The following is a 12,500-nucleotide window of genomic DNA, read 5'->3' as shown; positions in this document are numbered from 1 at the left end:
GGAGGGATAGAGAGAGAGGGATAGAGAGAGAGAGAGAGAGATGGATAGAGAGAGAGTGAGAGAGAGGTGGCAGGAGGATTGGAGGAGTGAAACGGGTCTGATTATCCGTCTGTTCTCACTGCCCTCAGATTCGAGCTGCTGAGACGGAAAGCGCAGGAGCCGCTGGCCTCGCATCCCCCTGAAGATTTGAATCTGTGGTGCAATGTTTACGCAGGAGCCAAATTGTTTCACCAAGATAAAGGCCTTAGCAGGTGAGATTACCGAAATTAGCTTTAATGCAAACTTTGCCCATGTGTACAAAACTGTTTTGTGCACTGATGCCATCTTTTAATACTGTTCAAAGATACATTAAGCAAATATCCCAAAGAATTAAATTGTTTTGGGCTAATCTTTCACTGGCACTCAGTGAGAGCTTTTCTCTACGCTCTGCCTGCCCAGACCCTGCCTGCCTCACTGGTCCTGTGTGTGAGTGTGTGAGTGTGTGTGTGTGTGTGTGTGTGTGTGTGTGTGTGTGTGTGTGCATGTGTGTGTGCGTGTGCATGTGTGTGTGTGTGTTTGTGCGTGTTTGTGTGCGCGCGCATGCGTGTGTCAAAATGAACATGTGTCTGTTGTTTCTCTGAGCGTTATTGTCTGTGAGCACCTCAGACATGTAGACTTGGCTTACAATGGCCTCTATGTGAAATACTGTGCATTCAAAACTCCACGCTCTTCACCAGAATTATATTTAAACTAGACATTACATAGAAGAACTAGACATTACTATAAGAATATTGCCAGAATAGAGTAATTTTATCAAAAAATATTGGTTTTATAATTGTAGTGATGCTTTGAGAAACTATTAACTTTTGAGTTAGCTTGAAACAATTTCTAAAATGAAATGACAGTATCTGTTGACCCGTGTATGACGTAACTCCCGGTGGCGCATGCTGTCCTGCAGCTGGCCTGCAGAACATCCGTTTCATGTCGCTCTCTATCTCTGTGGCGCTTCCCCTTCAGGTTCACTCAGTACCAGTACAAGCTGCTGGTCCACAACGACGTGGGCTACTCGTCGGGGGAGATCGCCACGGCGTCCACACTGGCAGGCGTGCCCCGCAGGCCCAGTTCCATTTCCTCTCTGACCGTGTCCCACACCTCCATCCTGGTCAACTGGACCACGCCCAGTGAGTAGCGAAGGGTTCCCACGGGTCATGGAATTTATGGAATATCATGGAAATATGATAAAGTCTATTACAGACATGGAAAGTCATGGAATTTTACCATTTGTGGGGCAAAGTCATGGAATATCAGGGAATTTTGTTGTAGACGTTTAAAATTTACTTGCCAAGATACATTAATGCAAATATATCTGGTAATGAGTTGTACTGCTTGCTTGAGTGGTGATTAGCCCAACCTTGCTTATTCAATACCCATTTATTCATCTCCCACTTTAAAAAAAAAGTAAAAGATTCTTGAATACTATGCGGCTACTTTGAAATCTTTGGTCGGTATATTGTATGATTCATTTTATAGTAGGTCATGGAAATTCAGGTTTTTCATCAGGGAAAGTCAGGGAAAAGCCATGGAATTTTACATCTGAGTTAGAGTGGGAGCCCTGGTAGCATTCCATCGCCACCACGGCAGGCAGCATGGGCACGGGAGTGCTGAGGCTAGTGTAGTGGCTAATGTAACACACTGGCTCGGAGTATGTACATTCAGGGGAGACCAACGCAGTGTTGAAATAATAATAAATGAATTTATTAAAGAAAGTTAAACATAAACTAATATTTCGGAATAACGATAAGGATGAGGTGCAAATCAGTGTAGTGTTAGTTACGCAAAAGTGAAGTGTAAGTCAGTACAGAGAAGAAGGTAACGCAACAAAATGAATGCCAAGCCGGGAGGAGGAGAACCGCCTGGAGTGCAGACTGAGCCGATCTTAAATATCACTCCCAATCAGGCACACCTGGCCACACAGGGGAAACAAGCACCCAGGCACGTCAGTGCCAATGGGCGGAGTTAGGACACAGCAGCCTGGGCCGTAACACTAAGGAACTTGGATAGCATGCTAGTAGTCACAGAAAGACATGGGTTCAATTCCTGGCTGCGTCCCTGTCACAGTTGTGCCCTTGAACAAGGTGCTTAACCCCAAATTGCTCCAGGGAAACTGACCCCTGCAATCGGTATATGCAAGTCGCTTTGGACAAAAACATCAGCTACCGTAGTTTCCCTACTATTAGCCGCGGTTTATAATTTGAATTTGCTAAATTTCTTCAGCTATGAGGTTAATACACAGGAGCAGTTAATGTGGTATTGATATGGTTTTGTTTTTTTTAACTTGCATAAAACACTGTCCTGCTGTTTATACACAATGTGAATAATAAATAGGAAATCACTGTAAATGCATAATTAACTAGGTAGGTGTGGAGTAATGCTCCATTCCATTGGAAATATACTCCATAGCAGCCCTAAGCAGAAGATGGCAGCAGAAGTAGTGTTCGTACTAATAGATATTAGAGGTATTGCAACCCTATTACAAACAGTAGTTGAACTAGAAATATTGAACAGTTATGGCGAAAGTACCAGTAGCTGTGGTAATGAGTAAAAGCTGAAGGAATACATAGTGTTGCTAGTTACGTTAGAATAAGAAGAAGGAGGATTAATATAAAAAATTAACAGATGAAATCATATAGAATAATAGCCAGATGTTGATAACACTTTATGATAAATAACACAATGAATAGTAAAGTAGCCAATGTCTGAGAGCTTGTAGATAATTGTAAGTAATGGTCAGTGTATCTTCTTGGTATTGCTAAATGTGTGGATATTTGTAAATGGTTCTTGGCCTGCCCCCACTTCCACTTCTCTCTCTCTGTCCAGCTCTAGAGGATCTTCAGGGGGAGGTAGTGTCCTACACCCTGTGGGTGAACTCCAGCCAGGGCATCCAGGCCTTGACCTTCGACCCCGAGGTGACATCCGCCCTCGTCCCAGACCTGCAGCCCAGCACGGAGTACAACCTCACCATGCAGGTGTTCAACGGGGCACACAACGCCACCAGCGCCCAGGTGACCTGCACGACAGAGGACGGAGGTGAGCCGAGCATGATGGGAATGCGGGGGAGTGGGACGCTCATTGATTTTTCTCGTCTTTCTATTTTTTTTTTTTTTTTTTTTAAAGGGGCCACACGTGAGTGCTTCTTGTCTCATTCACACGTGAGGCTGGGTCACTCTTTAATCATACCATTTGGGATGTTAAAAAAAACAGAGGGAGGAGTGTGCGTGCATTGTGTGTGTGTATGTGTGTGTGTGTGTGTGTGTGTGTATGTGTGTGTGTGTGTGTGTATGTGTGTGTGTGTGTGTGTGTGTGTGTATGTGTGTCTGTGTGTGTGTGTTTGATGTATGCTTTAGTGGTGGGAGGGACGCTAGCGGTAGTGAAATGCTAAAATGCTTAAGTGAGTGACTGAGGCTGTCGGGCGACGGGCGGATCAATAGCCGGGTCCCTGTGAAGCACACACATGGTGGCCTAATGGATCTGTTAGCAGCGTCCGACCCTAACCTGGGCCCTCACCCCGTTCACACACACACACACACTCACACACACACACACAGACCAGTTCCGCAGAGCTACCCCTCACAACTGTCAATAAATCACGTGTGTTCTACCATGCTATACAGCAGCCATCTTGTGACCAGTAGCTGAGTGCAGGCAGTGGAGTTCTGTTCTGTCAACTTCCTATAATTGTAGGGAGGAAGTGACATCAGATGTTTGCTGGTTTGTGAAGAGACTATGGCTGAGTCCCAATCTCTCCCATCACGGACTCACACACTTTGATGTGTGTTCCCGCCAACTTCGTGAGGGTTTAGGGCTGCCCCACTACGAAATTGTGAGGTGTTTGAGGGCTCACATCCTTTCTGTTCCCTTTCAGGAAGTCGGTATCTACTCAAGGGAATTACCAACAATCCATAGCATTGTGACGTGAACCACAGGGTTACCCAAAGGGAGGTTGTGCAACTCGTTTTTTGCGTTGTCAGTTTAATGCTAGGTCACAGGTGCTGTCCCATTCCTGTTATTAGCGTTCTGAACCCTTAACACCGTCGCAAACTCCATCACTTATCAACGCATGTCAGTTAAGTGTGTGAGGGTACAGGGCTTAGACCTTAGGGATGAGATCGGGATTCAGTCATAGACATAAACACTGACCACTGGTCATACGAGGAAGCAAACTCATTTGTGTGGACACACCCACAGACGAGGACGTAAACACCAATCTAATGACGTCTTACAAAAGAGACAGTGGTAGGCAGGGATGTAGTGAAATAAGTAAACTATGATTTCTGTAATCACGGCTAGACCTTAGGGATGAGATCGGGATTCAGCCTATGAAGGGAAAAATAAAGGGGAAAAGACTTTTTAGGTGATGTGTATAGACATTTTTATCAAACACTGATATTATCACAGCTCACACGTTCACTTTTCCTTTGTATCTTCAATGTGTTTGGCATTTTGATTTGACTTGATTTGATTGACATAAGGCCCTGTGATACTTGTGATGCAACAAATAAAAGCCATGTCAGGGATGAAAGAATAAAGTCAGAGATTTACTTTCGACTTTGTCCCTGCTTTTAAAAGGCAAGTGTGACACACGTGAAGCAGTCGCGTAAAGCAAGAGGAAAGAAAAAGAGTATATAAGAACAGTAATAATAAAATATAAATATAAAACATATATAGATAAATACTTCAGTAGTATATACTGTATGTTTTGATGTGAGATGTCCTACATTTTGTCACTGATGTGGGTGCATTTAGAGTACGGAGACATTTATGTCCGATGCAGACAAGAAGTAAGACTTCAGGTGAATGCAGTTTTAAAAATAAAAGTGACTGCCATGTTTCTGTTTGTGCTGTCCTTCTGCAGAAGCAGGGAAAGTGTGTGTGTGTGTGTGTCTTTGTTCCGCTGACCTGTGCTCTGAGAGGCAGGTGAAAGAGTGTGTGTCTGTGTGTGTGTGTGTGTGTGTGTGTGTGTGTGTGTGTCTTTGTTCCGCTGACCTGTGGTGTGAGAGGCAGGTGTTCTCAGCGCGTTGGGTGCCTGCTGTCAGTAGAGTATTGATTTGATTATTTTAAAACAGTTTTCCAGCCCGCACTGGAAGCAGATCACAGGGATAAAGATGTCTCCTCTCCTCCGAAATTTTGATATCTTGACCTCTGCCACGGGATCAATAGTCATTAAACTGTCTGCATCACTTCCGCCAATGCGCTGATGCACCGATAGCAAAGTTAGTGGGAACAACTCAGGTTTGCTATCTCTCTCTCTCTCTCTCTTTCTCTGTTTGCTGTCTTTGTCTCTCCATTTTCCATGCTGTTGCCTTGCCTTCTTTCTTTCTTTCTTTCTTTCTTTTTTGGTCTTTCTATCCTCTCTCTTTTCTCATTTTCTTTTTCTTTCCTTCTTTCTGTTTTCTTTCATTTCATTTACCTTTATTTTTTGCTAACTTGCCTTTTCCCTCTCTCTCTCCATCTCTCTCTCTCTACCTCTCCCTCTCTCTCTCTCCACCTCTATCTCTTTCTCTCCACCTCTCTCTCTCTCTCTCTCTCTCTCTCTCTCTCTCTCTCTCTCTCGCTCTCTCTGCCCCACCTCTATCTCTCTCTCCACCTCTATCTCTTTCTCTCCACCTCTCTCTCTCTCTCTCTCTCTCTCTCTCTCTCTCTCTGCCCCACTTCTGTGCTGGAGTGCTGAGTGTTTTTCCTTGCGAGCGAGCGAGCGCAACAGCAGCAGCAGCAGTGGTGAGAGTGGTGTGGTGTGGTATGGAGTCACATTTGCATCCCTAGCAAGAAACAGCTGGTCTCCCCACACTGCTCCGCAACTTCAGCACCTAATCTCATCAGCATAATAAAAACTGCATTAAAAACATTAGAACATCATTACCTCCTAAATAAAGGTTGCGGATCGTTTAACAAAGTGCTTTCGGGAGGTAATTTCATTATTTTACCGCCTAAAGGGCAGCATATCTTAACAACTGCAATTGAACAGAAAGCTCTTTTTAAGAGGCTCGGTAATATATATGTTAACAGGATCATCATTAAGGGGGGGCCGCACAGTGAATGTGAAGTCTTGCATTCAATAATGCACCAGTGGAAACGACACACGTGCTCGTTTGTTTTGCACAAGAGAGTGGGTCTCCAGCAGGTGAGTCGTGGATGTGTTTTATATATCTAGTGGGAATTGAATATCTTCATCAGAATGTGTTGGTGAAATGTTGCAGACTTAAGCAATAAGCCCCGAGAGGCCGTAGGTTACACTGATTCTACAACAGCTAAGGGGCGTTGTTAGGCAGCCAATCACAATCAAGGACAGGAACTATCAGTTTTAGAATACACTGTATACAGTCGCCACTTTCAGCCTTTGTTTCGTGAAGAAGAGAGTGAGGAAAGAAGTGGGTGTGGCAGAGCAGCACACTGACATTCGGATGGTTTAAGATTCAAGATTCAAGATCGAAAAAATTCTACAAACATAAGACATAAGAGAGTTAAGGAAACAAACAAAACATTCAGTTAAAAAAGCACTTAGATATAGATAAAAGCCCTATACAATATATATATATATATATATATATATATATATATGTGTGTGTGTGTGTGTGTGTGTGTGTGTGTGTGTGTGTGTGTGCGTGATTGGTGTTGTGAATGTGTGTATGATTTGTATGTATATACAGTATTTCTAATCTAGTCTAATTTCTAATGTATGTCTTTGTTCAAAGCAGCTTATAGCAGAGGTTTTAGTAGTGCCTATACTCTCTAAAAACATAATGTGTTATTAATTGTGGAAATGTACTGAGCAACGAGATGACCTGTTGCTATAACGGCTTTAGACCACAGTGTCTGAAACACTGGCGCAGTGTTCGTGTACTAAGCAGCATGGCTGCTTTGAAATGACTGGCCACATTGTGATTCTTATTTCAGTTCTCTGTTCAGAATCCAGTATTAGCTTCTCTGTGTCTGTCTGTGTGAATGTCAGGGCCCCCACACTGCAGTGCGGAAGGTAGAACCTCCGGAGAAGCCTGTTCCTGTTAACACTCAGATGTACATATGTAATGCGTCCGTGTGAGAAGGAGAAGCCTTGTCCTTTCATGCACAGAGCAAATGAGGGTTTTTACCCCCCAACACTGTCAGTCAGGAAGACTCAACCCAACCCCCCCAACCCCCCACCCTCCCGTTCTTGCCTCCATCACCCACCCCCCCCACCCCGACCCCCCCAGCTCACCTCTCTTCTCTGGTCGTCTCGGCTCTCCGCTGGTGTCAGGTCTGCCGGTCAGGTCCCTCATGTCAGTGCAGGGAGGGAGGGATGGAGCGAGGGATGGAGCGAGGGATGGAGGGAGGGAGGGAGAGAGAGAGGGTGGGGGGATCACTTCAAAGCCTCCCCAGTGTGTTTGATCTCTGGGGTGTCATAGCTCTCCCTGGCGTGTGTCTGAGTGCTCGTCTACAAAGCCCACCTCACCTGAGCCAGCCTCGGAGGTGGGAGCTGCCTGCTGTAGGCACGTAGAGCGCTGCCGCGCTAGCTGCTGTCACCGGAGATTCAGAGCTGGCTGCTCTCGTCTGGGCCGCTGTAGAGGGGTGTGTGAGGCTTTGATCAGGCGGAAATGAGAACTCTTTAGTATTAGGGTGATTCTACACGTGTCTGCTGTTGTGCGTGTGTGTGTGTGTGTGTGTGTGTGTGTGTGTGTGTGTGTGTGTGTGTGTGTGTGTGTGTGCTCAGGTAGGCGTGTGAATCCCCCAGACTGGTCCAGTTAACCCACTGGCCCCAGAGCGAGAGCTACAATCCCCCTCCGCTCCACTAGGACTCTTTCCATTTATACACTCACCGTCTGCTGGGACAACACCAATCATACACACATTCACACACACACACACACACACACACACACACACACACACACACACACACACACTCTGTAGGGACAACACCAGCCGTCTGCCAGAGGAAGGAGGCAAGAGTCATGCAGTCATCTCTCTCTCATACACACACACACATACACATACATTACCATACACTCTTGACCATATAAAATAGATACACACACACACACAAACTTCTCTCAAGCATACACTCACTCTCTCAGTAATGTTCCTTCTGTCCGTGAGCACATCTCATTCATACTTCACACTTCACACAGCCTGGCAGCAGATTCTCTCTGCTCTTAAAAACACCATATACTGACCTCAGTCCAGACAGCTCAGAGGGCCCACTGGTCATCTCAGACTAGAGACACTTAAAGCTTTTACCGAAACACATGTACTTCTGGCTGAAAAAAAAACAAAAAAAACAACTGCACAAGTCAAAGTCAGGCAGCCTGAAGCCTCAGCTAAGATGTGTTATGAAATGTCCATGGATGGTATCAGCGAGGCTTCAAGCTAATGCATTGCCTTGTGAGATGGCTATGGGCTTCTTGAAGCGGTTGCTGTGTCTTGTGTCTATGGGCTTTGACCATGCAATGACCCCTGAAATAGATACTGAGGTGTCCTTTAGAAGATGTCTGTTGAGCTGAGTCACAGATCACCTTGAAGCTAACTAACACCGTTTCTATAAAATGTGTTCTATTGCTATAACTCCATATAGCCCTGAATCCTGGGCCAGAAGCCAAGATGTCTATGGACTGTAGCTCTCCCCATCCAGCCCTCAAGCTACCATTTCAGTCTCATATTACAGTACTTCACTGTACTGTACTGCGCCATCATTTCCATTGTTGACTTTTGATATTGTTGTTAATATTGTTGTTATTGTTACTATTACTATCAAGCTTAATGTAGGTTTTTTCAACACATTATTTTAGCTAATGTAGTGTTTATATGAAGAGTTAACGCTACATATCTGTTTTAAAAAACGTTAAAAAGTGATACTGTACTGATACTGTAAGTTGTTTTGAACAAAAGCGTCAAATACCATAACCACAACCACAACCATACTGGCTGCCAGAGGCGTCGAGCTCCAGCAACATGCATGCCGGCTTTGCCCGCTGCGCTGGGTAATGTCTGCTGTCAGCCGCGTCGGGGCAGCGGGACGCAGCGGCGGGCACCGGCGGGCAGCTGTGTGACGAGCGGGAAGGCGTAGAGAGATAGGCGGCCATCACGAGGCGAGAGGTGAGATCCTGCCCGACTGGAGCCAGGCCTCCGCACAGGGAGGGAGCGCGTCTCCCCGGATCACAGCAGAGGCCCAGGCAGATACTAAGGAGCAGGGACAGTGGAGTCATGATCCCAGCACACGCAGGGTCCCGGGGGCCATCAAAAGCATTTGTCTTCAACGCGTCTTTATGCTGTAGTTCCAAAACTGGGTGAAATGAGCTGCCAGGGGTTGGTTTCAGTTTGCCTTATGCTCGATGTTTCTGGCTGTCGTCTTCCCTGCTGCTTTCCCTGCACTTTCTCTCTCTCTCTCTCTCTCTCTCTCTCTCTCTCTCTTTCTCTCTTTCTCTCTCTCCTTTCTGCTCACATTCTCCCTTTCCTTTCCTTCTTTTCCTTGTTTTTTACTTTATCTTTTTCTCTCTTAACAAACTGCCATCTTCTCAATTTCTTATCTGTCTTTTCTTCTATTTCTCCTCTCTGCTCCTCCTCCCTTTACTCCCTGTCTTCCTCCTCTCTCTCTCCCACTCTCTTCATCCCTCTCTCTCTTCTTTCTCCCCCAGAGCCCGAGGGTGTGTTCCCTCCAGAGGTCGTGACCCTGAACAGCACTGCCGTGCGGGTCCTTTGGGCTGAGCCCCTGGTCCCCAATGGCGCGATCACTCAGTACGGCGTCTACGTGGATGACCAGCTACGCGGGACTGCTGGCAACACCACAGGGTCCCTGGAGCTCGGGGACCTGCTACCCTTCACTGTCTACGACATCCAGGTGTGTAGGTCTCTCTTCAACCCCGAACATTTAGATTTACGTCTGAGCGACATCCAGGTGTGTAGGTCTCCCTGCACCCCCAAACATTTAGATTCAGGTCTGAATGTTTTACTGTGTCCTCATAATCCATATTCAGGGTTTTACTGTGTCCCCATAATTCATATTTAGGTCTGAATGTTTCACTGTGTCCTCATAATCCACATTCATGCATTTCACTATGTCCCCATAATCCATATTCATGCGTTTCACTGTGTCCTCATAATCCATATTCAGGGGTTTCACTGTGTCCTCATAATCCATATTCAGGGGTTTCCCCATAATCCATATTCAGGGTTTTACTGTGTCCTCATAATCCATATTCAGGGGTTTCACTGTGTCCTCATAATCCATATTCAGGGGTTTCCCCATAATCCATATTCAGGGTTTTACTGTCCTCATAATCCATATTCAGGATTTTACTGTGTCTCCATAATCCATATTTAGGTCTGAATGTTTCACTGTGTCCTCATAATCCACATTCATGCATTTCACTATGTCCCCATAATCCATATTCATGCGTTTCACTGTGTCCTCATGATCCATATTCAGGGGTGTCCCCATAATCCATATTTAGAAGTTTCACTGTGTCCTCATAATCCATATTCAGGGGTGTCCCCATAATCCATATTTAGGAGTTTCACTGCGTTCTCCTAATCCATATTCGGGTCTAAGCGCTTCACTGTCCTCAGTCCATATTCAGGTCTGACCGCATCACTGTGTCCTCATAATCCATGTTCAGGGGTTTAGGTGTGGTGTCTCTACCCTTGTAACTATTTCCAGGTCATTAAGTCTGACCATGTTCATGTTTGGCCCTAACAACTGAGTTTCACTGTGTCATCATCGCAAACAGTCAGGTCAGCAGGTGCCCCTGAGTCCTCACAAACCAAATGTAGGTTGTTAGGTTCCCAAAATCCTCTCCGGTCTTTACAGTACCTTTGGTCCGTCCACTCAAACTGCATGTAGGTCATTAGGTCTTACCATGTCGCCACACTCCACAATTGGGTCTGTGTGTCTCTCTGCATGTCCTTTATTTTCACCTGTCCTCTCACACCACTTGTAGGCCAACAGGTGTCATTGTGTCCTAACAAGCTACATTTAGGCCTGTAGGTCTGACTTCCTCCATAACCCACAGTCATGTCTGCAGGTCTATGTCCTCACAGCCCACATTCATAGGAATCTGTGTCTCCTCTCCGCCATGATCATTTTTATGTATGTGTGTGTGTGTGTGTGTGTGTGTGTGTGTGTGTGTGTGTGTGCGTGTGTGTGTGTGTGTGCCAGTGTGTCTCACACTGAGGTTTCATAGTAGCTAGGGCCTCATCGGCACCAGGCTGTTATTCTCGGGAAGTGTCCTTCCGAGTGTGAGTGTCCTTCCGAGTGTCCTTCCAACTCAGATTTGAGTGGCTGTTCTGTTCCCACTCGGTACCCCTGCAGCCATGACAACTGTGGAATCATCTCCGTCTCTGTCCATCCCTGTCAGTTTTCTTCCTTTTTGATAATATTGTTGTTATTTTCAAATATCACACTCACTTGTGCCACTCGCCTTACCACAGGTTTGTCAAATTCAGATATTTAAAAATAATCATCTTCTTCATTAACATTTTCTTACATTACAAAATGTAGCTGTACAAAGTACACGACAACATGGAATGAGGAGTTGAGCTGAGAGCCTGTAGAGCAGCAGTCATCTCCACATGAACCCTCACACACACACACACACACACACACACACACACACACACACACACACAATGCGTTTCAATGCAGAGGAGAGTAAGAGCTCACACCACACACTCTCCCTCAGCCTGTGACTGGAGGTCACTTATCACGCAGCCAGATGAGTTTGCACTTCTGTCCCCAAACACTTTATCCAGGTCTGACTCTGTCCCGGATAGACCAATCGAACAAATGTCAGCATACAGGTCTAGCTCTTGCTTATTATACATCAAAACTGTTTTTATTTATATTTTCGTGCTACAGTGATGAAGCGCCCGAGGATTGAAATATTGCAGCCTATTAATAATCATGATGTTTTGTTTTTATTTTAAGTTGGAGGAGCCAAAATACTGTACAGAAAGATTTCGATTATTAATTCCCAAGTGCTTTAGTTTTGTCCTGGACTCTGCGCCTGAGGTGATGATACATGCTCTACTTTCTCCTAGAGAACTCTTCACAAACTTCTCAGATCATAGACCTGCTCTCTCTCTCTCTGTGTGTGTGTGTGTGTGTTTGTGTTTGTGTGTGTGTGATCATAGGCCACCTCCTTTTGTGTTACTTGTGTTCTGTTCTGAACTCTACTTGTTACCTCTTTGTGTGTGTGTGTGTGTGTGTGTGTGTGTGTGTGTGTGTGTGTGTGAAACAGGTGGAGGTGTGCACTGTGTACGCGTGTGTGAGGAGTAATGCCACGCGGGTTACCACGGTGGAAGACCTGCCGGGTGACATCACCGCGCCACACATCCAGGTGCTCGGGTCAAGGTGAGTCACGGCACGTCGTCACGGCGATCAGGAATCCAAGGACCAACTGCTTCCGCCCCACACACACAGGCGCTGGCGCCTAAAATAGCGCCCTAGTTGTCCAGAATACAAAAGAGACAGAAGCAAAGGTGTGAAGCGTAGA

General features: G+C 45.7%; 1 protein-coding gene across 1 annotated transcript in view; it reads left to right on the top strand.

Annotated features, from left to right (window-relative positions):
- Positions 1–12,500, top strand: part of ush2a (Usher syndrome 2A (autosomal recessive, mild)) — a 319,377-nt gene that overhangs the window by 185,649 nt on the left and 121,228 nt on the right. The window contains exons 42-46 of the mRNA XM_076300107.1: positions 129–251; positions 997–1,160; positions 2,857–3,066; positions 9,645–9,847; positions 12,246–12,358. Of these exons, the coding sequence (XP_076156222.1) occupies positions 129–251; positions 997–1,160; positions 2,857–3,066; positions 9,645–9,847; positions 12,246–12,358 (813 nt within the window). The remainder of the gene's footprint in view (positions 1–128; positions 252–996; positions 1,161–2,856; positions 3,067–9,644; positions 9,848–12,245; positions 12,359–12,500) is intronic.

The sequence above is a fragment of the Alosa pseudoharengus genome, unplaced genomic scaffold (assembly GCF_046254945.1).
Source record: "Alosa pseudoharengus isolate Yale_2024_CS ecotype anadromous, Long Island Sound unplaced genomic scaffold, YU_APseudo_1.1 YU_APseudo_1.1_scf_22, whole genome shotgun sequence".
Taxonomy (NCBI): domain Eukaryota; kingdom Metazoa; phylum Chordata; class Actinopteri; order Clupeiformes; family Clupeidae; genus Alosa; species Alosa pseudoharengus.
Note: the sequence above shows the minus strand (reverse complement) of the source record. Positions and strands in the feature narration are given on the sequence as shown.